Here is a 23,267-nt window from a genome sequence, read left to right as displayed (position 1 = left end):
ATAGATAAGACCCAAGATGGCGGCGACGCAGCTTGCAGCGGCCACTCCGGAGCTGATTATCTGTTATTTGTGAAGCGGGGGGCCGTGCACAATCATAATCGATTGAAAACGGATGTGGAAGCACGGAGAAACATCGGGAAATTCCAGGAAGACCTTCTTCGTTGCTGCTGCTGCTGTGAGGTCCGGGACTCTGCCGGGAAGAACAGGCCCCCAGTCCTCGGGGTTGCGTTGCCGATGGCCGTTGGCGGGCTGTCTTAATACGCTCGGCAGAGGATGGTGCTGGGAGAAACTGTGCCAGAGGGGATGGCCGTCAGCTCGGAGTCCTTTCGACAGACTCGGGTCGCTTTCAGTGTGTGCTACAACTGCGAGGCTGGTTTCGACGGAGCTTCCATTGTGTGCTGCGTCTGTGAGGCTGAGTCAGGCGGCGCCGTGGAAGTCCATAGCGGGGGTATTCCCTTCTGCCGCCGGCGTGGGATGGCAAGTCTGTGGGGACCCTGGGGACTTGTGGAAACTGTGGTGATTTCTTTTGAACTTACAGTCCTTTAACATCTTGGACTATTTTTTCGGTGCCCATAGTCTGTTTTTTTTAAAAATCAATTATGCTATTGTTTGCACTGTTGTAACTATATGTTGTAATTATGTGGTTTTGTGCAGGTCTTGTAGCTTTAGTTTTTGGTCTTGTTTTTGTCTGGTGGATTTGGAGCTCCTTTCTGGGGAACGCGCTAGACGGTAGGGCGATATTAATACGCAGCAGCCTCTCTGGACTCTGGATTGGGGATTGCCAAACGTTACGTGGATTTTCTGGTGTAGTCTGTTTTGTCATAAGCTTTTGTGATGTCACTCCGGGAGAACGTAGTCTCATTTTTTAACTGCATTGCATTTGTGGTTTCTAAATGACAATAAACTGAATCTAAAAGTCTGGAGTGGACATGTGAATGACATGCCCTACCCAAAGGGGCTAACGTAACCCAATAAGGACACTCAATGCTGGATGTTGGCTTGGGAAAGTACACTGAAGATAGCTCATTTATACTTCCAGTGAGCTTGGAGGAATCCATGGTGACAGCATTATCAATTACAATAAAATCACGATTGATATTTTATCTATACCCTCCAAAAATCTATTGCATCTTTATTGTGCATCCATAATTCTCTTGGGTATAGTGATCCAATGGCCAACTAATCCGATTGTAAAAATTTCTCATCTCAGACTTGTATGGCTGACCAGCCTGAGTCATTCTAACCAATATTATTCCTGTTTCTATCCCCTGAAAGCTATAAGAATATATTTAATGGGGTTATCTCTCATTCTTCTAAACTTAAAAAAGGCCCAGTCAGCATAATCTTTCACACTAGGTTAATATCCCTCTGCCATAAATTAATCAGGAGAATCTTTTCTACATTGTATTTTATTGCAATTTATTCTTCATTAGATAGGGGTCTATGATATTCCAGATGCCACCGAGGTCTAATAATTCAAAGAACCTTTACTCATGCTCAAATCCTTTTGCAATTAAGATCAACTTACAGTTTAATTTCATTATCACTTACTACACTTGCATGATAACAGTGAAACTGCAGACAAGGACATCTATGTCTCGTGAACACGAACACCTTCCAGTCTCAGCATTTTGACAGAAATACATTTTTTCCAACCAAAGCTGATGACCCTAACCCATTTCAAAATTGTAACTCCTCATCCATGTCCTTGCCCACTCATCTATATCCTCCTGAAGATGCTATATATCCTCCTATAAACCGCACTGCATACATCTCACCTCATCTTCTCAGCTAAATTATTGACAGACTGTAAACAGCCAAGGATGCTTCTAAATTCTTCATGGCCAATTTCTGACTCACACCTTTGTAGCTTCCTTTGTTTCCAAGATCCCGTTTTCAGATTGAACTATGATTATTTACTATGGTCACGATTCTCTGAAGGCTCTTAATTACCAGATTATTAACCTCTTCTCAGTCAATAACGCTTTCACCAATCCTTCATCATACTGAAATAAAAGATCATCTCCAATACACACAAAATGCTGGAGGAACTCAGTAGGCTAGGCAGCATCTATGGAAAAGAGTACAGCCGACGTTTCCAGCCGAAACCCTTCATCAAGACTGGGAATAAAACGTAGGGGAGTTGTGGATCAAGAGTAAGGGGGGGGTGGTGAAGTAAAGAGCTGGGAAGTTGATTGGCTGGAGAAGATAGAATCTGATAGGAGAGGACAGGAGACCATGGAAGAAAGAGAAGGGGGAGGAGCACCAGAGGGAGTTGATAGGCAGATAAAGAAGTAAGGTGAGAGGGAAAAATGGGGAATAGCGATGGTGGGGGGAGAGGATAAGTTACCAGAAGTTTGAGAAATCCATGTTCATGCCATCAGGTTGGAGGCTACCCAGATGGAATACAAGGTGTTGCTCCTCCAACCTCAGTGTGGCCTCATTGTGACAGTAGGGAAGACCATGGACTGACACGTCTGAATGGGACGGAAAGTGGAATTAAAACGGTTGGCCACTGGGAGATCCTGCTTTTTCTGGTGGACAGAGCGTAGGTGCTCAGCAAAGCGATCTCCCAATTTGTATCAGGTCTCACCGATATATAGGAGGCGACACTGGGAGCACCAGATACAGCAGATGACTGCAACAGATTCACAGGTGAAGTGTTGCCTCACCTGGAGGGACTGCTTGGGGCCCTGAATGGTAGTGAGGGAGGTGGTGTAGGGGCAGGTGTGGCACTTATTTTGCTTACAAGGATAACTGCCTTGAGGGAGATCAGTGGGGAGGGATGAATGGACAAGGGAGTCACATAGGGAGCGATCCCTGCAGAAACCAATATACTCCGTGAGTTTGTCCTCTAGATTGCTACTGCTGTTTTGGTTTGCCCAATCTATACTTAAAATTTCCTCATGATTAAGATATTAAACTCAATGGCGTTAAGTTCCTTGAATTTGTTTTTGGGGTCTCGAAGTAACTCCCACCAATGTTTTCTCAACTTACTATGATTTAGCTCCACTCACACTGATTTTCCAATCTGACATCATCTCAAATGTCTTTATCTAATCCTTTATTAATCAGATTCCTCTCTTTTCCCATATTGTCCATCTTCTCCAAGTATCTCAGAGTATATAGTTCCCACTATTGGTTACTTCACAGCAACATCTATCACAGTTATTAGATGTTATTTCTATCTGTGCCTTTATTGTCAGCACTTAAGTGAGAAGACAAATAAATATCATCTAAACATTTTTAGATGAGTTGAATTATTGTAAAGCAACAGCAATTAAATGCACATAATGCATTATATTCAACAAAAGTTAATTTCTGTTTCTCCAAATTCCTACGTGATATTAGTGTGAAATTGTATTTGTGTTCAGTTTGAAGCAGTCTACCATAAACAAATAAAAATTGAGGAAGCGACACTTACAAAAAAAATTTGTTGTCCAGTGTAATTAACCCATCTTGTTTCTTTTGCAAAATTTTTGAAAAGCCTTCAGTTTGCCTTTTTTACCATTTCTTTCTGTCAATGAAGGTGTTTGGATATTTAATTCAAATAAGTTAACATAGTGCAAACAGATTTTTTAAAAAATGCTTTCAAAACTATCAGCTGCCCAAAACTTACACAGCTCCAGAAAACAATGACCTCTATTCAGTTAGTATTACTCACTTCGCTCCCCAAATAGTGACAGTATTTTCTTGTTTTTGTAACAACATCCAGCAAAAGCAGATTTTCAGAATAAAAAAAGTCAAAGTATATTTTGTGGGCTACTTTATGCGTACTTTAAAAATGCATTATACAGTGCCCATGAAACCTACACTGTGTTATCAAACTTTCTGAGGAAAACAGCCAGTATTTTCCTGCCACTTTTCAGCCTGGTTCCAAAGGCTTGCCACAATTACTTCCAGATCCTCCAGTAAGGTGTCCATACAGCTTGCATCTGGGAATTACTCCATAAAACTCAGCTGCATTTGCGTGCCCTATAAGGGAGCTTTATAGTCCAACACAACCACAGGCAGCACCCTTTCATTTTATCCCCTTACTTGTGCTGCCTTTTGCCTCTCCAACACAAAACTTCTACCCTATTACTTTGACTAATATCCTGATCCTACTGTGCATCTCAATTGAAATTCTCACTCCAACTCCCCAACACCAATAAGTGCTACACCAAAGCAGCCAAGGCCTGACTGCGCTGTGCAAAATTTATTGGATCTTGCAAGAAATAGAAATGAGCACCCGGGGCACATACACAGAAGACATTACTATTGGTGCATCATTGGCTTAGCACACATTTAATAGCCGGGTGTAATGTATCTTTGCCCCAATGAAGAGAATGCAGTGGCCACAGCTCCAACCACTCAAGTGTGAATGAAGTCATTTCAGCATTTAGTCACAGTTCTTCCTATGAAGCAAACCATTCTAACATGTCAGGAGAGGGACTGGGAATAGGCAGGCAGTGTGGCTGTTACCCTCTAGAATAAGAATTCCACTTTGGATACCGTACACGGTGATGACCTACCAGGAGAAGGCCACAGGTCTCTGGCTCTGTGGCTCAGAAGGGAAGGGGGGAAAAGAGGAGTGCAGTGATGAGAGGGGATTAAATAGCCAGATGGACAGACTGGAGATTCTGTGAATGTGAATGAGACGCCCGGATGGTATGTCACCTTCCAGGTGTTGGAGTCAGGAACCTTCTGGATAGGATCCAGAGGATAAGGTGCCAGAAGTCGTGGTAGATATTGATACCGATGACCTAAGTAGGACAAGAGATAAGGTCCCAAAGAGGGAATATAGGGAGCTAAGTAGAAAACTGAAAAGCAGGACCTTAAAAGTAGTAATTCTCAATGAGGAGAAGAACAGAATGATATAGCAGATGAATGCGTGGCTGAGCTTCAGATTTCTGGATCGTTGGGATCTCCTCTGGGGAAGGATTATGTTAAAGGACAGGTTACACCTGAACTTGAGAGCAATATCCTTGTGGACAGACTTGCTAGAGTTGATGGGGATGGGGTTGAACTAGCTAGGAAGGGAGATGGGAATCAGAGTGACAGGGCAGAGGATGCTATACAGTGTGTGGGAAGCCTACAAGGAAGGATAAGCAGTTGACAGAGCAAAATCACAGTGGGTGGGATGGGTTGAAATCTGTCTATTCTAATCTATGTAGCATCAGGAACAAGTGATGAACTAGGCATGGGTCAGTATATTGAAGTACACTGTTGTGGCCATTACAGAGGCTTGGCTGTCACAACAGCAGGAATGGTTGCTGGATGCTCTGAGATTAAGACATTTCAGAAGGAACAGCGAAGGAGTTTTAAAAAAAAGGTGAGTGGCATTGTCAATCAGAGACAGTCTCACAGCTGCAGAAAGGGAAAATGTTGTGGATGGTTTGTCTAGTGAGTCTGTGTGGGTGGAACTCAGAAACAGGAAGGGAGCAATCACGTTATAAACTGCCCAATAGGAACAGAGTCTCTGAGAAACAGATCAGGAGGCGCATTTTGGAAAAGTGCAAAGAAGTGACATGTGACATGGCTGTTATCACGAGGGGACATCAACTTTCCTAATACAGATTGGCACTTCCTTATTGAAAAGGGCTTGGATGCAATTGAATTTGTTAGGTGTGTGTAAGAAGGTTTCCTGACTCAATATGCAAACAGACTGACTAGAGGAGGGGCCATATTGGATTTGGTGTTAGGTAATGAACCAGGTCAGGTGTCAGATCTCTCAGTGGGAGAGTACTTCAGAGACAGTGACCACAACTCCCTGAACTTCACCACAGCCTTTGGGAGGGACAGGAGCAGATGGTACGGGCAAGTATTTAATTTGGGGAAGGTCAATAGGAAAGAACTGGGGAGCATAAATTGTGAACAAACGAACACACGTGAAGAACAAGAAACTGGCCAGAATGGGGGTAGGACTGATCAAGGATAGTAGAGAAAACATTCCTGCAGTCAGAGGTAGGAGAGACCCTTAATGAGTACTGTATTCACCAGTGACAATTAAGTACAGCGTAAAACAGGCTGATATCCTTGAATATGTCGAAGGGAAAGAGGATGTTCTAGAACTTTAGAAAAACATTTGGATAGTCGAGTCCCCGGGGCAAGAAGAGGTATACTATGGGAAGCAAGCAAAGAGTTTTTAGTGCCTTTGGCAATTTGCCACAGGAATACAAGATAATTGGAGGGTGGCAAATGTTATTCCTTTGTTCAAGAAAGGGAATAGGGAGAATCTTGGAAATTATAGATCAGTGAGTCTTGCTTCAATGGTGGGCAAATGATTGAAGAGGATTCTTAGGGTCCGGATTTAGATGTATCTGGAGAAGCAGGGTCTGATTAAGGATAGTCAGTGTGGCTTTGTGAGGGGCAGGTCATGAATCATGTGAGCCTGACTGATTCTCTGAGGATACGTTAGAGCAGTGGATGTGGTGTTTATGGACCTAGTAAGGTGCTTGATAAGGCTGTCCATGATAGGCTTATTCACAAAGTCAGGAGGCGTGGGATCCAGGGGAACCCGGTGGAGTTAGCTTGCCCAGAGAAGGTTGAGGATGCCGTAGATGAAGAGAATTATCACAAAGTATTACATTATTCTCTGCATCACCTGCCACCCCACCAGCCTCTGCGTTCAGCACACTATTCTCCAGAACTTCTGCCATTTCCAATGGGATCCTACCACCAAGCACATCTTCTCCAACCCATTTCTGCTTTCTGCAGGGATCACTCCCTACATGATTCCTTTGTACACTCGTCCCTTCCCACTGATCTTTATCCTTGCAAGCAAAACAAGTGCCACACCTGCCATTACACCTCCTCCCTCACTACGATTCAGGGCCCAAAACAGTTCTTCCAGGTGAGGCAACAGTTCACCTGTGAGCCTGTTGGGGGCCTCTACTGTTGGAATGCTGCTGGTGTGGCCTCCTGCATATCGGTGAAAACCAGCGCAGATTGGGAGAAAAGTGGGATCTCCTAGTAGTCATTGTTTCAATGCGACTTCCCAGTCCGACATGCTGGTCCATGGCCTCCTCTACTGTCACAATGAGAGGCCATCCTCAGGCTGGAGGCGCAACAGCTTACATTCCATCTGGGTAGCCTCCAATCTGATGGCATGAACATGGATTTCTCAAACTGCTGGTAATTACTCCCCCCTCCCCCCCCCCAACTCTCCTTCACTAACACACACACACACACCATAGTCAGAGGGGTTAGCCAGAGACATTTTCCCAGGGTGGAAATGACTAACACAAGGGGGCATTATTTTATGATCAGAGGAAAGTATAGGGGGAAGGAGGCAATTTCATTACACGGAGAGTGGTGGGGGCGTGGAATGCTCTGTCAGGGGTGGTGGAAGAGGAGCCAGGTATATTAGGGACTGAGAAACTCTCAGATAAGCACATGGGTGATAGAAACATGGAGGGTTATGCAGGATAGAAGGGTAGATAGATCTTTGTGTAGATTAAAATATGGGTATAACATCATGATTCAAAGGGTCCATACAATGCTGTAATATTCTATGCTGTGCTCAAAACCGAAACCTGTTTTGACACTTATGCACTTCTACAAACCATCAATTCTCTCCATTGCACACTCCACTTCCCATCACCACTACAACCACTCCTCTCCCAACACAATCTCATGACATTTCAAACTCGCTATCTTCTTCCACTTTATAAAGCTGTGTTTTGACTGACTCATCCTTGCTGCATACCATTAACCTAACAGTATCAGAAATTCCAGTATTCAAAATCTAGCATCCGTTTAGTCTGAGTTATAAAGAATATAAATTTTATAGTGGGTATCACTCAAAAATTCCTCAGGGCATTTCTGCCATGGTACCAGCACAAAAACCCCAGGTGTCCTCAAGGCAATCTCGACTTCCAATGGCAAGGCATCAGCTTGTATTGGTGGCAGCACATACCCCTCTGCTGACTGCCTGGTACTGCTCATGGAATTCAATGGAGTAGCAAGATTGCCAGCAGACTGGCCAGCTCTCTGAGCAGGAATTCTGCCCAAACTTGTGCCAAGATAAACTGGTGGAAACATGGATGGAGGAGGGAGGAATGCCAACTCCCAGGGAGGAAGTAGCAATTGTACCATAAATTTATTGGCAAATTATATTAATCTTGAACTGTTTTGGGCTTAATATTACTGATGATGAATATCAAAGTTCACAATCAACAACTCCAGTCAAAACAGTAGGTCTGACAGTCTGTGAGCTGTCAAAACAATTCAGTAAATCCAAATGGCTATGTCGAGATAGCTCCCATGCTGAAACAAAGGGCACAGAACAAGTGGCACCTATTTTTGGCAAGGAAGATCTAGCCCATTGATCCTCATTTCTGAGGCATACTTCCCCACCCTTTCTGTTCTCTCTCTGTACATTTTCCTCCACGTTACCCCTTAGTGGCTTTGTCAAATTAAAAGGCATTTATGAGACTAGACTTTGACCACTGCTCACCATCTAAGGAATAGAAACGGCAAACAAATCTAGACATTCAAATAAATGCATCTTGGCAGTGGTCAAAAGGAGCTATCCTGGCCTGATACCCTCTCATTGCTAATAAACCAGAGTCAACAATGCTAACTAACATGAATGAGGTCATACAACAGACTGAATCAAGGCGGCTTTCACTGGCTGCAAAATTCATTATTTTCCCAGATAATTTAGCCAGAAAGATACTCATCTGGCTAAAATACCATATTTTAAACACTTATTGTCTTTGAAGCACAACAGAAGTAATGTTTCAGTCAAATGAAGAGCTGAAATTACCGAAACCAACCCTCACTGGAGTCGATCTATTTCTGAAGTGGTTGCAGTGCTATTTAATAATTGAAGTGAGCAGAGCAGATACAGCAAGTCATCAAAAGGTTAAATAAAAACCTGTCATCAGTTATAGTCTTATGAAAGGGATGGCAGCAATGTCACTAGATTATCCCCAGTAATATATCTGGTGAAACTTCAGGCAAGCAAGCAGAATGTAGTGCCGATAATGTAACTGGAATTAAACTGTTCTGTAAATGTGATGTCAGTGTGGTTTCCTATACTCAAAGGCTGCAATAAAATTTCACCTGTCGTAGGAGCTCTTGGTGTTTCAGTCGAAGCCTTTCTTTCTCAAACTGGAGTTGCTGCAGTCTCATCTGTTGCTGTTTGTTGGAACCTGATATTGCTCCTCCTTGTGGGCTATGAGGACTGTGAGGACCCATGGATTGTGGTGTTTTGACAGGAGCACTTTGCGTCATTCTCTGTTGGTCCATTGCTGTTATCAAAAAGAAAAGACAAACAGTCAAATAGAAACTTAATCTTCAGTATTACAGCTAGCTATAGTTGGAACAAGAGATCTAAAGGCAATCTGGAAGCATTTTGCATACAGGAGTCTCCAAATTCAGTTAAAAGCAACAGTTTCCCCAGAAATGTCAGAACACCAAGTCACTTATTCAAACAATAAGACTGCGCTCTAAAAATACATTAATTTAGACATCACTACCTGTTTACAGATTTCAGTCTCTCAACCTCAGTATGTAAGTACCATGTTCCAGAATGGAAGTGTCAGTGAATTGCCAAAATGTTCAATGCTCTGTCAAAGCTTTCACCATGCTGCAGAAATAAGTATTACTGGATTTGTAATCACCAACTGTGCCATGGGCTGCATGGCTTGTCAGACTAATTATATAATTCTCAGAGTAAAAATGGTACCAAATCAACTACAGCATATAAATAAATGCACTGAGGAGTTGTGAATTACCCTCATGTCCAGGTTTTGGTATTCCTGAAGTTAAGACAAGGAATACAGACAATTGAATTTCCCTTCAATTCACAATCCAGCCTTTACCCCATGACACTTGTGTCTCTTATTGCTGAAATATTTATCTTGCCTATCAATAATTCTAATGATTCAGCCACTATGAATTTACTGGGCTAAGAATTCCAAAGGTTCTGAAGGAACCAGGTATCTGTTTTCTATCTGCTTTATACTGCATTGCACGTTTTATTATGGTAGTCAGTCATATGGGTGGGGGTGGGGTTGGAGGCATGGTAAAAGCCAAGAGTCTAGCTATTTTTGCATTGTCTTTAATCTGATTAGTTCAGTTAGAGTTGGTTAGATAGAGCCAGCCAAGTATGATCTTTTGTTGACTGTTTAATTTCACTTAAACATAATTTAATTAGGTTGAAGAAAGCTTAAATACATTTAATACACTAAGACTGTTTATTTTATTATACCACTAGTTTTAGATTCAATAGTTTTATCACTTCAAGATTGATTGCTTTGCTAATTGCTTTTAAAGGATTGAATACAGTTCTTCGATTTTGAACCTTATTATTGGTTTGGACCAGAAGGCACTTTACACAGGATAACTGCCTATGCTTGGTCTCCAACAGCGATGCTAGTTTGTTCTAGTAGCTGCTACAGGTTCATAGCCCTGAGAGTACATCATCCTCCTTTCAGTCTTAAAAGGGCACTCCTTTATTATGAGACTATTCCCTCTGATAACAGACTCTCTTTTGGGAGGAACCATCCACCCAGCATTTCCCTTGTCAAGTCACCAGCAGATATGTACATTTCAGAAAGATAACCTCTCGTTATTCTAAACTCAAATCAGCCCAGATCCAACTTCTCAATAGTTACTCGTGGGATAATCCCTCCATAGCTGGAATCACACTACTGAAAGTTATGATTTGACCAGACCATTTGGTTCATCAAGTCTGCTCTGTAATGTCATCATGGCTGATTTATTATCCCTCTTAACTCATTCTCCTGCCTTCTCCCCATAACCTTTGACACCTTTACTATTCAAAAACCTATCAACCTCCACTTAAGTAAACTCAATAACAGCCTTCACAGCCATCTGTTGCAATGAATTCTACAGATTCACCATCCTCTTCATTTATTCGAAAGAGACTTCCTTCTATTCGGAGGCTGTGCCCTCTGGTCCTAGACTCCCCCGCTATGGGAAACATCCTCTCCACATTTACTCTGTCTAGGCTTGCCAATATTTCGATAGGTTTCAACGAGAGGCCACCTCATTCTTCTAAACTCCAACGAGTACAGGCTCAAGGCCATCAAACATTCATTAGTTAACCCTTTCAATCCAAGAATAATTTTCGTGAACCTTTTCTGGGTCCTCTCCAATGCCAGCACACCCTTTCTTAGATAAGGGGCCCAAAACAGTTCACCAAACTCCAAATGTCACCTGACTACTGCCCTATAAATCCTCACTGTTATATCCTTGCTTTTATATTTTAGTCCTTTTGAAAACAATGCCAACATAACATTTGCCATCCTCACCGCTGACTCAATCTGCAAGTTAAACTTTAGGGAATGGTGCATGAGGACTCCCAGGTCCCTTTACACCTGACTCCCAAATTTTCTCCCCATTCAGAAAATAGGTGAGTCTTCACTCCTTCCTCAAAAGTGCATGACCATATACCTCCTTGCAATATATTCCATCTGCCACTTATTTACCCATTCTCTTCATCTTCTACGGACCCTATGCTTACTCAACACTAACTCTGTATCCATGCCTCTTCACCTGCCTTTGTATTGTCTGCAGACTGGACCACAAAGTCATCATTTTCATCATCTAAACCACTGACATATCACATGGAAAGAAGTGATCACAACACCAATGCCTGCAGAACACTAATCATAAGCAGCCAACCAGAAACCTTTATTCTTCCTGCTAGTCAGCCAATTTTCTATCCATGCTTTCCTGTAATACCATGGGCTCTTATTTTGTTAAGCAGTCTCATGAGTTGAACCTAATCAACAGTCTTCTGAAAAGCTAAGTAAACAACATCCACTGTGTATCCTGCCTGTTATTTCCTCAAAGGATTCCAAAAGATTTGCCAGACAAGATTTTTCCTCGAGGAAACCATGCTGACTACAGCCTATTTTATCATGTGGCTCCAAGTACCTAAACCTCATCCTTAATAATGGACTCCAACATCTCCCCAATTACTGAAGTTAGGATAAGTGGCCAATTATATCCCGTCTTTTATCTGCCCTCCCATCCTTAAAGAGTGGAGTGATATATGTAGTTTTCTGGTACTCTACAACAATTTCAGAATCTAGTGTTTCTTGTAAGACCACTACTAAATCCTCCATAATCCAGTCGGCTACCTCTTTCAAAAACCTGGGGTGAAGTCCATCTGATCCAGGTGACTTACCTACTTGCAGACCTTTCAGCTTTTCTTTCCTCTTGGCTTTTATAGTTCTTTCTCTTAGTTGTTAATAACTTCCCAATCATTTCTGCTATGTTATATGCCTTCTCTTCTTTTCCTGTTGTTTTTTACTTCCTTGTCAGCCAGTTGCATTATCCTTCCTTTAGAATACCACTTCTGTGGAATGTATATATCCTGCACCATCCAAATTGCTCCCAGAAACTCCAGCCATCATCCCTTCTAGTATCCATTTGGCCAGCTCAGAATCAGCTTTAACATCACTGAAAACTGTCGTGAAATTGGTCGTTTTGCAGCAGCAGTACATTGCAATACATAATGGTAAAAACTAAATTGCAGTAAGAAATGTATTTAAAAAAATTAAATTAAGTAGTACAAAAGTAAAATTGAGGTAGTGTTCATTGGTTAATTGCCTTTTCTGAAATTCTCCCCCCCCCCCCCCAGTGGGCTCATCCACAAGCTGCTCTTAAAAAGCCATCTTTTAGGCATTCTAAAACTCCTTCTCAAGGTCCAGCACCAACCTGATTTTCCCCAATCTCCCAATCCAATGATCCAGAAATCTGAACCCCTGCTCCTTGCACCTATTCCTCAGCCACGCATTTATCTGCAAATTATAATTTTCTTACCCTCATTGGCAAGTGGCACAGGCAATAACCCAGAGATTGACCATCTGAACATTTTTCAGCTTTCTACTGAACTCCCTATATGCTCTCATCAGGGCCTCAACCCTTTTCCTATCCATGTCAGTGGGACCAATATGTACCATGACTTCTGGCCATTCACCCACGTCCTTTAGAATTCTGTGGACCTGATCCAAGACATCCCTTTGTTAATGTTACAGCTTGGCCCAATAAGACCAAGGGAGTGAAGATGGAACAATTATCAAAGTATTGACAAGCTAGTGGCAGGTTCATCGACTATTGCTCAACTATCTGCTGAAAGGCAGTAAGTGTCCCATTTTCCCTCGGGATCAATAAAGTATGTCCGTCTGTGTGCAGATGGCCCGGTCATTCTTAATGAAGGACAAGTAAAAGCCATCCAAACTTTGTACTGGGTGCTGCACCTGCATTAAGAATCTCTGATACAAATAAATCATATAGCATGCAAGTCAAAGATAAACACCCAACGGCAGTTTTAATCCAAGAACATGGAGACTGACAGTGTCCTGTTGGATATTACTCTGCCAAATATCTGATTCTATACACTGGTGGCTCCTCTGACTGACAGGAATTCAAATTGTCTCTGGAACTGAAGAGCTGGCATCAGGAAGCATCCCTCCTGGCACCTCTGTGCAACAAGCAGAACCAAACGCTTTGAGAGTTGGTAGGTGGAAGATCAGCTAATATCTACACTGATTCTCCATATGATTTTGGAAATTTATGGAAACAAAAGGTTTCTCATGCCTGTAGGAATTCCAATCAAGAATGGCCAATGTGTACAAGAACCTGGGAATGTTATCCAATTGTCACCAGATGTTGTCATATTAAATGCAAAACTTATTCCAAAATGACTACAAAGGAAAGTTACAGAAATGCATTTGCAGATTAAATTGCAAAACGAGGGCAGCCTAGGAAGGTGTAAATGAAGTAAAAATACCAGGAGCATGTCTGATCAGCAGCTACAGGAAACATTTGGTGGTGGTTACTGTTACTAAAGGAGGTTCTACCAGTTATTAAAAACAAGGGTTAATACACTTTCCAGCCTGAACTGTGAATGATTAAACAATGTGTTTCTATAAAGACATGAAAAGCACATTTGTTTCTGTGTTATTAGTTTGGGCAGTTTGTGTATGTCTATTATTGTGGCTTAGATGAAGATCAAACCACATTCTATAAGTAATTAATAAAGAAAACAAGGTAATTGCAAAGGGTTCAGAAACATTTTTTTTTTCAATTATACTTTGTGTGTTGCAATGGAGCCTATACCCCTCTTCCACATAATTAGTTAGGATCTTTCTATTTAAGGTCTGTTTTTCCTGCCACGAGGCATGCACACACCTCTGGGGACTAGAAATAAAAAAGACATTGCTCAAAAGCAGTGACACAGGGAGAAAAGGTGGTGAAGGTGAATGACATGCTTGTCTTCATCAGCCAGGGCAGTGAGTACAAGAACTGTGGTATCATCTTGCAACTGAACAAGATGTTGGTGAGGCCACATCTGAAATATTGTGGGCAGACTACTGAAAACATGTGATTAAGCTAGAGAGGGTGCAGATAAGATTAACAAGGATGTTGCCAGGACTGGAACGTTTGAAAGCTTGATTCACATGGAAAGTCTGTACAGAATGGGGCTGAATTCCCTTGAGAGGAGGCTGAGGAATACAGTTGTTTTGGGGGATTAGGTGGGAGGGCATGAATTTTGAAACAATCGGATATACAATTAACATTCATATTACACGGCTAACAATAACCACAGAATGCTGGCCATATTCCAAACTTCAATCATTTGGTTCTCTGAACACATTTTACTATTTAGAAACATGAGAAGTTCTGCAGATGCTGGAAATCCAAAAGTGAAACACACAAAATGCTGGAAGAACTCAACAGATCAAGCAGCATCCATGGAAATGAATAGACAGTTGACGTTTCGAGCAGAGACTCTTCTTTAAGGCAATTTATGTGTGCAGTTTCTTTCTTCTCTTTCAGCCTCATCAATATTGCCAATGGAAGGACAAGCAGTGCAGTATCATCTTGCCATTTCCCATACCGCCAAGCGGGATCAATAATAGTTAAAGAGACTAATATTGGAAAAGTAACTGAGGCTTGGTAGGAATTCTCTCATTTTATTTGATGATTCTGTAATTAAGACTCTTAGTTTAAGAAAGTTATTTTCAAAATATTTTTCATGTAAAAAAGCGTCTCAATTTTCAGAACACACAGCCTTTGATAGTAGAAAAGCAAAAATTCTATTCTCTTATAGTTGCCTCTTTACAGTTGTGGTCCCAGCATTGGGCAGACTCCTCCCAATGACCATGGCTTTGGCAAATGCAACAAAACCTCCCCTTTCAGAAACGAGGGCACTTAACTTTATTGGGCCTGATTTTGCATTTCACTAGACCTTTTTATATCTAACTATTAATAGATCAAATGCCAATTTGGATTTTTTTCCTCCTTATTTGAGTAAAGGTACATATCTGATTAATGTATCACCCAAATCATGCAAGCCCAACCTATACAGAAATCCATCTGCCTCAATTTTGCTCCTTCACTTAATCTATTACCCAGATTTGAAATTTTGCCATGAATGCAAATTAATATGAGGGGAGGCCTCAGCAGATCCTTACAAAATACCATGTCATTTTCTTCTTATTAAAGGTGCATTCTCATTAGTCCTTCTTCATCTTCCAATGCCTAACCAATCTCCCATCCAAGTCAATAACTTGAGCTCAATTCCATAATTGTAACTTTGGTTGGGTTGAGTTGTTCTCTAGTCTTGGCAATTTACTTGCAATCGTTCTGTCACCATACGAGGAGACATCATCATCTGTGCTGTTAATTGTAGGGTGTTCTCTGAATATTTGCCCTTTATATTCTTATCAATCTGCTGATTGGCCGTCATTATGGAAACTCAATAGTACTGTTGGGAGGGAATCTCTTTGCTAATTGCTTGTGTGGGGAACTTTGTGCATTGTGGTTCTGGAACCTTGCCCGCAGTTGCTCATAAATAGGACTGAGGTCTACATGTCTGTTTACAGAATTGTTTGTGGAAAACCATGCTTTATTAATTCCTTTACATGGTGTGCGTTAGCTTGTGCCATGAATTTCACTGATGCCCAGTTGAGTTTGTGCCCCAATCACAAACAAGAGAAAGTCTCTGCCCAAAGGGAGTAGATATAGCCCAGGAAATTATAGACCAGAGAGTCTTACTTCAATGGTTGGTAAATTGATGGAGAAGATCCTGAGAGGCAGGATTTATGAACATTTGGATAGGCATAATATGATTAGGAACAGTCAGCATGGCTTTGTGAAAGACAGGTCATGCCTTTTGAACCTGACTGAATTTTTTGAGGATGTGACCAAACACATTGATTAAGGTAGAGCAGTAGATGGATTTCAGCAAGGCATTTGACAAGGTACCCCATGCAAGGCTTATTGAGAAAGTAAGGAGGCATGGGATCCAAGGGGACATTACTTTGTGGATCCAGAACTGGCTTGCCCACAGAAGACAAAGAGTGGTTGTAGACGGGTCATATCCTGCATGGAGGTCAGTGATCAGTGGTGTGCCTCAAGGATCTGTTCTGGGACCTCTACTTTTTGTGATTTTTATAAATGACCTGGATGAAGAAGCAGGGGGACGGGTTAGTAAATTTGCTGACGACACAAAGGTTGGAGATGTGGTTACTGTGGAGAGCTGTCAGGGGTTACAGCAGGACATTGATAGGATGCAAAACTGGGCTGAGAGGTGGCAGATGGAGTTCAACCCAGGTAAGTGTGAGGTAGTTCATTTTGGTAGGTCAAATATGATGACAGAATATAGTATTAATGTTAAGACTCTTGGCAGTGTGGAGGATCAGAGGGATTTTGGGGTCAGAGTCCATAGGACACTCAAAGCAGCTGCACAGGTTGACTCTGTGGTTAAGAAAGCATACGGTGCATTGGCCTTCATCAAGCATGGGATTGAGTTTAGGAGCCGAGACATAATGTTGCAGCTATTTAGGACCCTGGTCAGACCCCACGTGGAGTACTGTGCTCAGTTCTGGTCGCCTCACTATAAGAAGGATGTGCTCTCACTTAAATCATCTAGTAGCTTCTTAGGTTCACCAGTCTAGATTTTCTATCATTCAAGTTGGGCTGTCCAAAACAATTCAGAGAGAGGGGGAGAGAGAGGGGGGGAAGAGAGAGGGGGGAAGAGGGGGGGAAGAGAGAGGGGGGAAGAGGGGGGGAAGGGGGGGAAGGGGGGAAGAGGGGGGAAGAGAGAGGGGGAAGAGAGAGGGGGGAAGAGAGAGGGGGAAGAGAGAGGGGGAAGAGAGAGGGGGGAAGAGAGAGGGGAAGAGAGAGGGGGGAAGAGGGGGGAAAGAGGGGGAAAGAGAGGGGGGAAGAGGGGGGAAAGAGGGGGGAAAGGGGAAAGAGGGGGAAAGAGGGGGAAAGAGGGGGAAAGGGGGAAAGAGGGGGAAAAGGGGGAAAAGGGGGGGAAGAGGGGGGAAGAGGGGGGAAGAGGGGGGGAAGAGGGGGGAAGAGGGGGAAGGGGGGAGGGGGGGAAGGGGGGGAAGAGGGGGAAGAGGGGGGAAGAGGGGGAAGAGGGGGAAGAGGGGGGAAGAGGGGGGGAAGGGGGGAAGGGGGGGAAGGGGGGGAAGGGGGGAAGGGGGGAAGGGGGGGAAGAGGAGGGGAAAGGGGGGGAAGAGGGGGGGAAAGGGGGGGAAGAGGGGGGGAAGAGAGGGGGAAGAGAGGGGGAAGAGGGGGGGAAAAGGGGAGAGGGAGAGGATCTGTCTATCTCTGTTTGGTAAACAGAGATTATCAAAGAATGACACAACTAAGAGGAGTTAGCTGTACCTGAGTGAACTGACTGACAGTACAGTTCAAGTGATCAACGCATTACCTCTGCTCCTAATTTCAATTAACTGGTGTTTATGATTTAAAATTTACAAAGTAATCCCATTTGAAGACAGAAACAAAACACATCTGGTATTACTGCTTCTAATGAACTCAATTTTGCCAGGCACAAATATCCTCATCCTCTCCAGCAGCCCCTTACCCCTCCCCCACTTTATACCTCATGACTTAGAGCAGATAGGTACACAGCACAGGGAAAGGCCCTTCACCAACCCTCTGCGCAGAAACCCAAGGGGCTCTTGAACAGCTATCATATTGGTCTCCATCACCACCCTTGGCAGTGCGTTCCAGATGTCCACTATGTAAAAAAAAACTTGGCCTGCACATTTTCCTTGAACTTAACCTCCTCTCACCTTCAATGCATGCCCTTCAGTATTAAGCTGATGGAGTTAGCTGTGCGGTTCATGTCAAATTCAATTTCTAGTAGCTGTTGACTAATTAAAGTAATATTAGAAGCACAGGTGTAGTCAAGTCACTTTTATTGTCATTTTGACCATAACTGCTGGTTCAGTACATGGTAAAAACGAGACAACATTTTTCAGGACCATGGTGCTACATGAACAATACAAAAACTACACTAGACTACAGACCTACCCAGGACTGCATAAAGTACACAGAACAGTGCAGGCATTACAATAAATAATAAACAAGACATAGACACAGTAGAGGTCAGTAGGTTGGTAGTCCGATGGCTTGGGGGAAAATCTGTTACATAAATAAAGAGTTGAATGGCGGCGTCCAGGATTCCGTCCGTTTCTGTACTCCCGCCAAGTATTTCGTTGCCACAGATGTAGTCCAATTTAATGTCCATTGGAGAGCAGAATGGACGGGAGAGCCAGCCGGCTAGGGGTTGCTTTTTTCCTGGCACGGACTCCTGCCCCCTCGCCTTGCTTCTGCTTCCTCGCTCACCGCTTACAATGTCCCCAACTCCGGCCATCGGCATCAGGCGACTCCGAGGACTGCAGGCCCGATTCCCTCAGCAAGCCGAGGTCGCACAATCTAACCAGCAGATTTTCATGAAGGTTTGTTTTTGGGTAAACTCTGTAATGTAGCAGTATCTGGCGATGGTAGATAGTCGCTCTGTTATCCATTGCCCTAAACCCTAATTGTGCCTTAAAATTAAATTTAAAAACTAAATTAAAGTAGCACCAGATCCAAACGGCTGCTGCTGCCGTGTGCCGCGCCACTTCCCCATCCAATATAGCCTGGGTTATTTAAGTTTCATTCTTGAGAATTGTCCGTAAACTGATTTCTCTGTTCCCTATGGGAATCTTCTTCCTATTGTTCCAAACACTTATAAAATAATTCAGTGATTTAATTGAATAATCACCCTAATACTGCCCATAATGCAAAGTATACTACATCCAGTCAGTAATGAAGAACATGAAGAATTTCATTATTATTACTAGCGTGAAAAATTCTTTAAAAATAGATAGACTGTGTAAAAGTCAGATTTCCATAATCCATAAGTGACTCAAAACTTGGGAAGCCCCTGTAATTCTACTGTGATACAATATAAACCTGAAAGCAGGTATTTATGAAAAGATGCAACTGGACTGTCAGTAAGACACAGACGTCAAGGAATATGCCTCATCTGACACTGGCTACATCTGTAAGTGTGTAGATGGTGTCAATACCTCCAGAACAGTCATCTCACAGCCTAAACCCAGATGTGTGCTCCCTACTAAGAGCTAAGGAAGCTCCTTCGAGTCTGGTGATAGAACAGCACTCAGAGCAGCCGGGGGCAAAGACTGCCTTCACACAAAAAACTCAGGAACACCTGTCCAATAACGATCCCCAGCGTATGCAGCTGGGGATCAAAGGCATTACTGACCACTCAAGGAAAAACAAAGTCAATGGCACGAGTGATGCCTCCCCTCCCTGACACCCTCAACAACTTTTGTGAATGCTTTGAGGCAGCAACACAATGCCAGCCATTGAAGTGATACCCCTCCACACTTTCAGGTGAGAAGCCACTGCCTGTAACAGCAGCAGACATGAGAAGTCAATTCCTGCAAGGCTGTGGGGCAGATAACATTTCAGGATGAGTACCTGCCCACCAACTATTCTGTGCACAAGCAGTCTTTGCATTCTTGATGCCCAAGATGAGGTTTCTCTTAGATGCTTTGATAAAGTAGTGGTGGCAGGGTTGGTTGGTGGTACAGAAACCGCACTGCAGCAGACTCGACGGCTCTACAGCGGGTAGTCAAAACTGCCCAATGTGTCACTGGCACCAACCTGCCCGCCATCAGGGACAAAGATGTAGAAATAGGCAGGAGGCTATGTCATATCCACGCCACGACTCAAACACAGTTAGTTTCTTCAAGAAGTCAGGCTGATTAACACCTCTACCTATTAACCCCCCCCCCCCATCAAAACACCCACAACCACTACTTTATCATTTCCTGTCAGTCACCCTACATACAGACACTCCTGTACCTAGCTCCATTTTATGGTCATACAATCAAACTACATACACAATCTATTATTTAAATTTACTTTTTTTTAAAAATTATTGTGTTCTTTACCTTAGTGTTTTTTTAAAACACTGCATTAGATCCGGATCAACAATTATTTCATTCCCCTTGACACCCGTGTACTGGAAATGACATTAAACAATTTTGAGGGATATCTATTCTATTAGTCAAGCTATTTCGCATCATACGATCTATATGCAAATATGTAGATAGATATTTAAATAATTATAACATTGTGTGGATAATTAAATTACCAAGGCAAATATTCATCATTAAATATGATGCAGATAAAGGATTGAAAAATTATTCCTTTATTCCCAGATTTTCCAACTTTGGGTGGGCTCAGTAATTTTGCTTCCCTTTCACCCACTTCCCACTAAACCAGAAAGTTGTGGGTTCAAGCGCAACATCAGACCACAATCTTGGATGGTACACCACTGCAATGCTGAGAGGAATGCCAGTGTCAAATGTGTTATGCTTTGAATTAATCTTTTAACCAAGACTCCATTTGCCCACTTTAATTCCACATAAAGATCCAGTGGGAGTGGTCCTATTGAGAGATAACTTTGGACCTGGCTGGATCAAACACTGTACAGTCGGCCCTCCTTCTCCGCGGGTTCTGCATGCGCGGATTCAACCAACTACGGATCTGGAAAACCCGGAAGTTCTCTCTCCAGCACTTGTTGTTTGAGCATGTACAGACTATTTTTTCTTGTCATTATTCCCTAAACAATACAGTATAACAACTATTTACAAAGCATTTACATTGTATTAGGTATTATAAGTAATCTAGAGATGATTTTACAGTACAGACAGTCCCTGGGTTATGAACGAGTTCCGTTCCTGAGTCCGTCTTTAAGTTGGATTTGAAGTCGGAACAGGTACATCCAGTATTATTTAGCGTCAGTTAGTCAAACGTTTTTCTTAGTATATAGTATATATTTTACCTTTCTATGCATATAAAACACAAGAAACATATGTATTTCAATAATTAAACCACTGCGTTGCTTAATAATAATTGTAGCTTTCATCGGGGCAGTGCCTTTCACATGCTCCATTAAAATTGTTCTGATCGTTGACCGACTGTAGCCTAATGCTTTTCCAATGAGCGATGGTGTTTCACCTCTTTCCGATCACTTTATTACTTCCACCTTATTTTCAATCGTGATCGTGATTATCTTTGTGAACAGAAACGCTGTGCTGGGTCCTAAAGACCACCGCACTGAGACCGGTAAATAAGGGACTTGAGCATCCATGTATTTTGGTAACCGTGGGGAGTCCTGGAACCAATCCTCCATGGATAAGGAGGGCTGACTGTATTACATCCATTAATGTGTGCAATTCTCATTCGTATGCACCCTTTGAGTGTGCACTTAAATCCTCCCCACTAAAAATACTGCAAATTGTAATTCCACACTACAACTGCGTTTACTTTAGAACCCGGAGTTAACGTGGGAATTTTATAGTCGGTGCTGCACTACATGATAGGCTTCTACTGGTACTTCTTAGATCTTTCTGTTTTCATTGTGTTTTCAAAAAAAAGGACTCTAGAGTAACCCTTTTTTGAGAGACACGACAGTCAAAAGTATGTACACACAATTTTTGTCCAATTCACTCAATGACTTTGCTGCTGAGGAGTGATGTCAGGTCGCACTAACAGAATTTTAAAATCCAATGAACATGCTTGTCGTGCCAGTAATCAAAACCATTTGGATTAATCCATGTGCCACTTAATAGAGCCACTTATCAATTCAATATTTCTCTTGGGATATCCCATCCTATTTATTGTTCCAGCAGCATTTACAAACTCTAGCACATTTGCTATCAAAGTATGTTTGTGGTATACAACCCTGAAATTCAACTTCCCCACAGGCAGTCACAAAACCAACTTGTTCAGAGAAAAGCTTCAAATCCCCCACTGCGCACAAAAAATTTCACAAACAGCAACCAAAAAGAATGATCAAAAACACAGAATATAACACACAAAAGGCATATTTCAGTTCAGCTCAGTGTTCATTCAACGATAGTACAGGTGACCCCTGCTTTTCGAACATTCGCTTTACAACAACTTGCTGTTACGAAAGACCTACGTTAATACCTGTTTTCGCTAACCAAAGAGGATTTTCGCTTTTATGAAAAAAAGACACCCGCTTTACACATGTGTTTACTCCGAGAAAGACTACAATGACCGTGAAGCCTTGTGCAGGCAGTTGTTTGCACATGCGTGTACATGCGTACGTGTCTGCATTTGCCAGAGACTGCCGTAGGTAGACACCTTCTCCGATTTTTTCTCCAAATCGATTTTGGCTCCCTGTCTTCCCAAGTTTGATAAGTGAAACTACACCGTACCTACAATATTTCTACTTTGTATAGGGTGTATTTATATCATTCTTGCTTTTACATATATATGTTATATATGTTATTTTAGGTTTTATGTGTTATTTGCTTTAATTTGGTAGGTTATGTTTTTGGGTCTGGGAACGTTCAAAAATTTTTCCATATAAATTAATGGTAATTGCTTCTTCAATGTACAAACAGTTTAATAGGAACGCTCTACCTTCGGATTGCGGGGGAAACCTGTACCAGAAAATGAGCAAGCAGAACTAGAACACATCAGAAAAACAAAATTAAATCTACAATCCACACTCCAGCCCCATCAACTGGCATTGGGTGGGGGTGGGAGGGAAATAGATCATTTGTAAGCAAGGACTTCTGTCAGGAGTAATGAGCGAGAGACTGCTGTAGTAGGGTAGACACCTTCTCCGGCAGCAGCAAGCTAGAGATTGGCAGACGGTGTCAAACACTCGCCTTGATGATTTCAATCCTCAACACTTTAATTGGCGAGAGATGGAGTAGATCATGGGCCTGCTTCCCATTCCTAAGCTTGCTAGCTGCCATGCCGCAAACTTTGGTCGCAGCCTCATGGGACACTCTCGGAGACAGCAAAGTGCCAGGTTGCCCGATTGGCCTGAAATCACACCCCAGAATGTAGATTATAGGCTCTAACAGTAGTATGAGACATAGAACCTGCCCTTGTGCTGTCCCATGCTGTTCTACTGGTCCTACTTGTTTATCAAAAAT

At 42.5% G+C, this 23,267-nt stretch overlaps 1 protein-coding gene across 4 annotated transcripts in view; it reads right to left on the bottom strand.

The window, feature by feature from the left end:
* Positions 1 to 23,267, bottom strand: part of yap1 (Yes1 associated transcriptional regulator) — a 153,640-nt gene that overhangs the window by 20,991 nt on the left and 109,382 nt on the right. For all 4 annotated transcript variants that reach the window (XM_059964706.1, XM_059964707.1, XM_059964708.1 and 1 more), the window contains one exon: positions 9,052 to 9,239. In XM_059964706.1, coding sequence (XP_059820689.1) covers positions 9,052 to 9,239 — 188 coding nt within the window. The remainder of the gene's footprint in view (positions 1 to 9,051; positions 9,240 to 23,267) is intronic.

The sequence above is a fragment of the Hypanus sabinus genome, chromosome 3, assembly GCF_030144855.1.
Source record: "Hypanus sabinus isolate sHypSab1 chromosome 3, sHypSab1.hap1, whole genome shotgun sequence".
In the NCBI taxonomy this organism is placed as follows: domain Eukaryota; kingdom Metazoa; phylum Chordata; class Chondrichthyes; order Myliobatiformes; family Dasyatidae; genus Hypanus; species Hypanus sabinus.
Note: the sequence above shows the minus strand (reverse complement) of the source record. Positions and strands in the feature narration are given on the sequence as shown.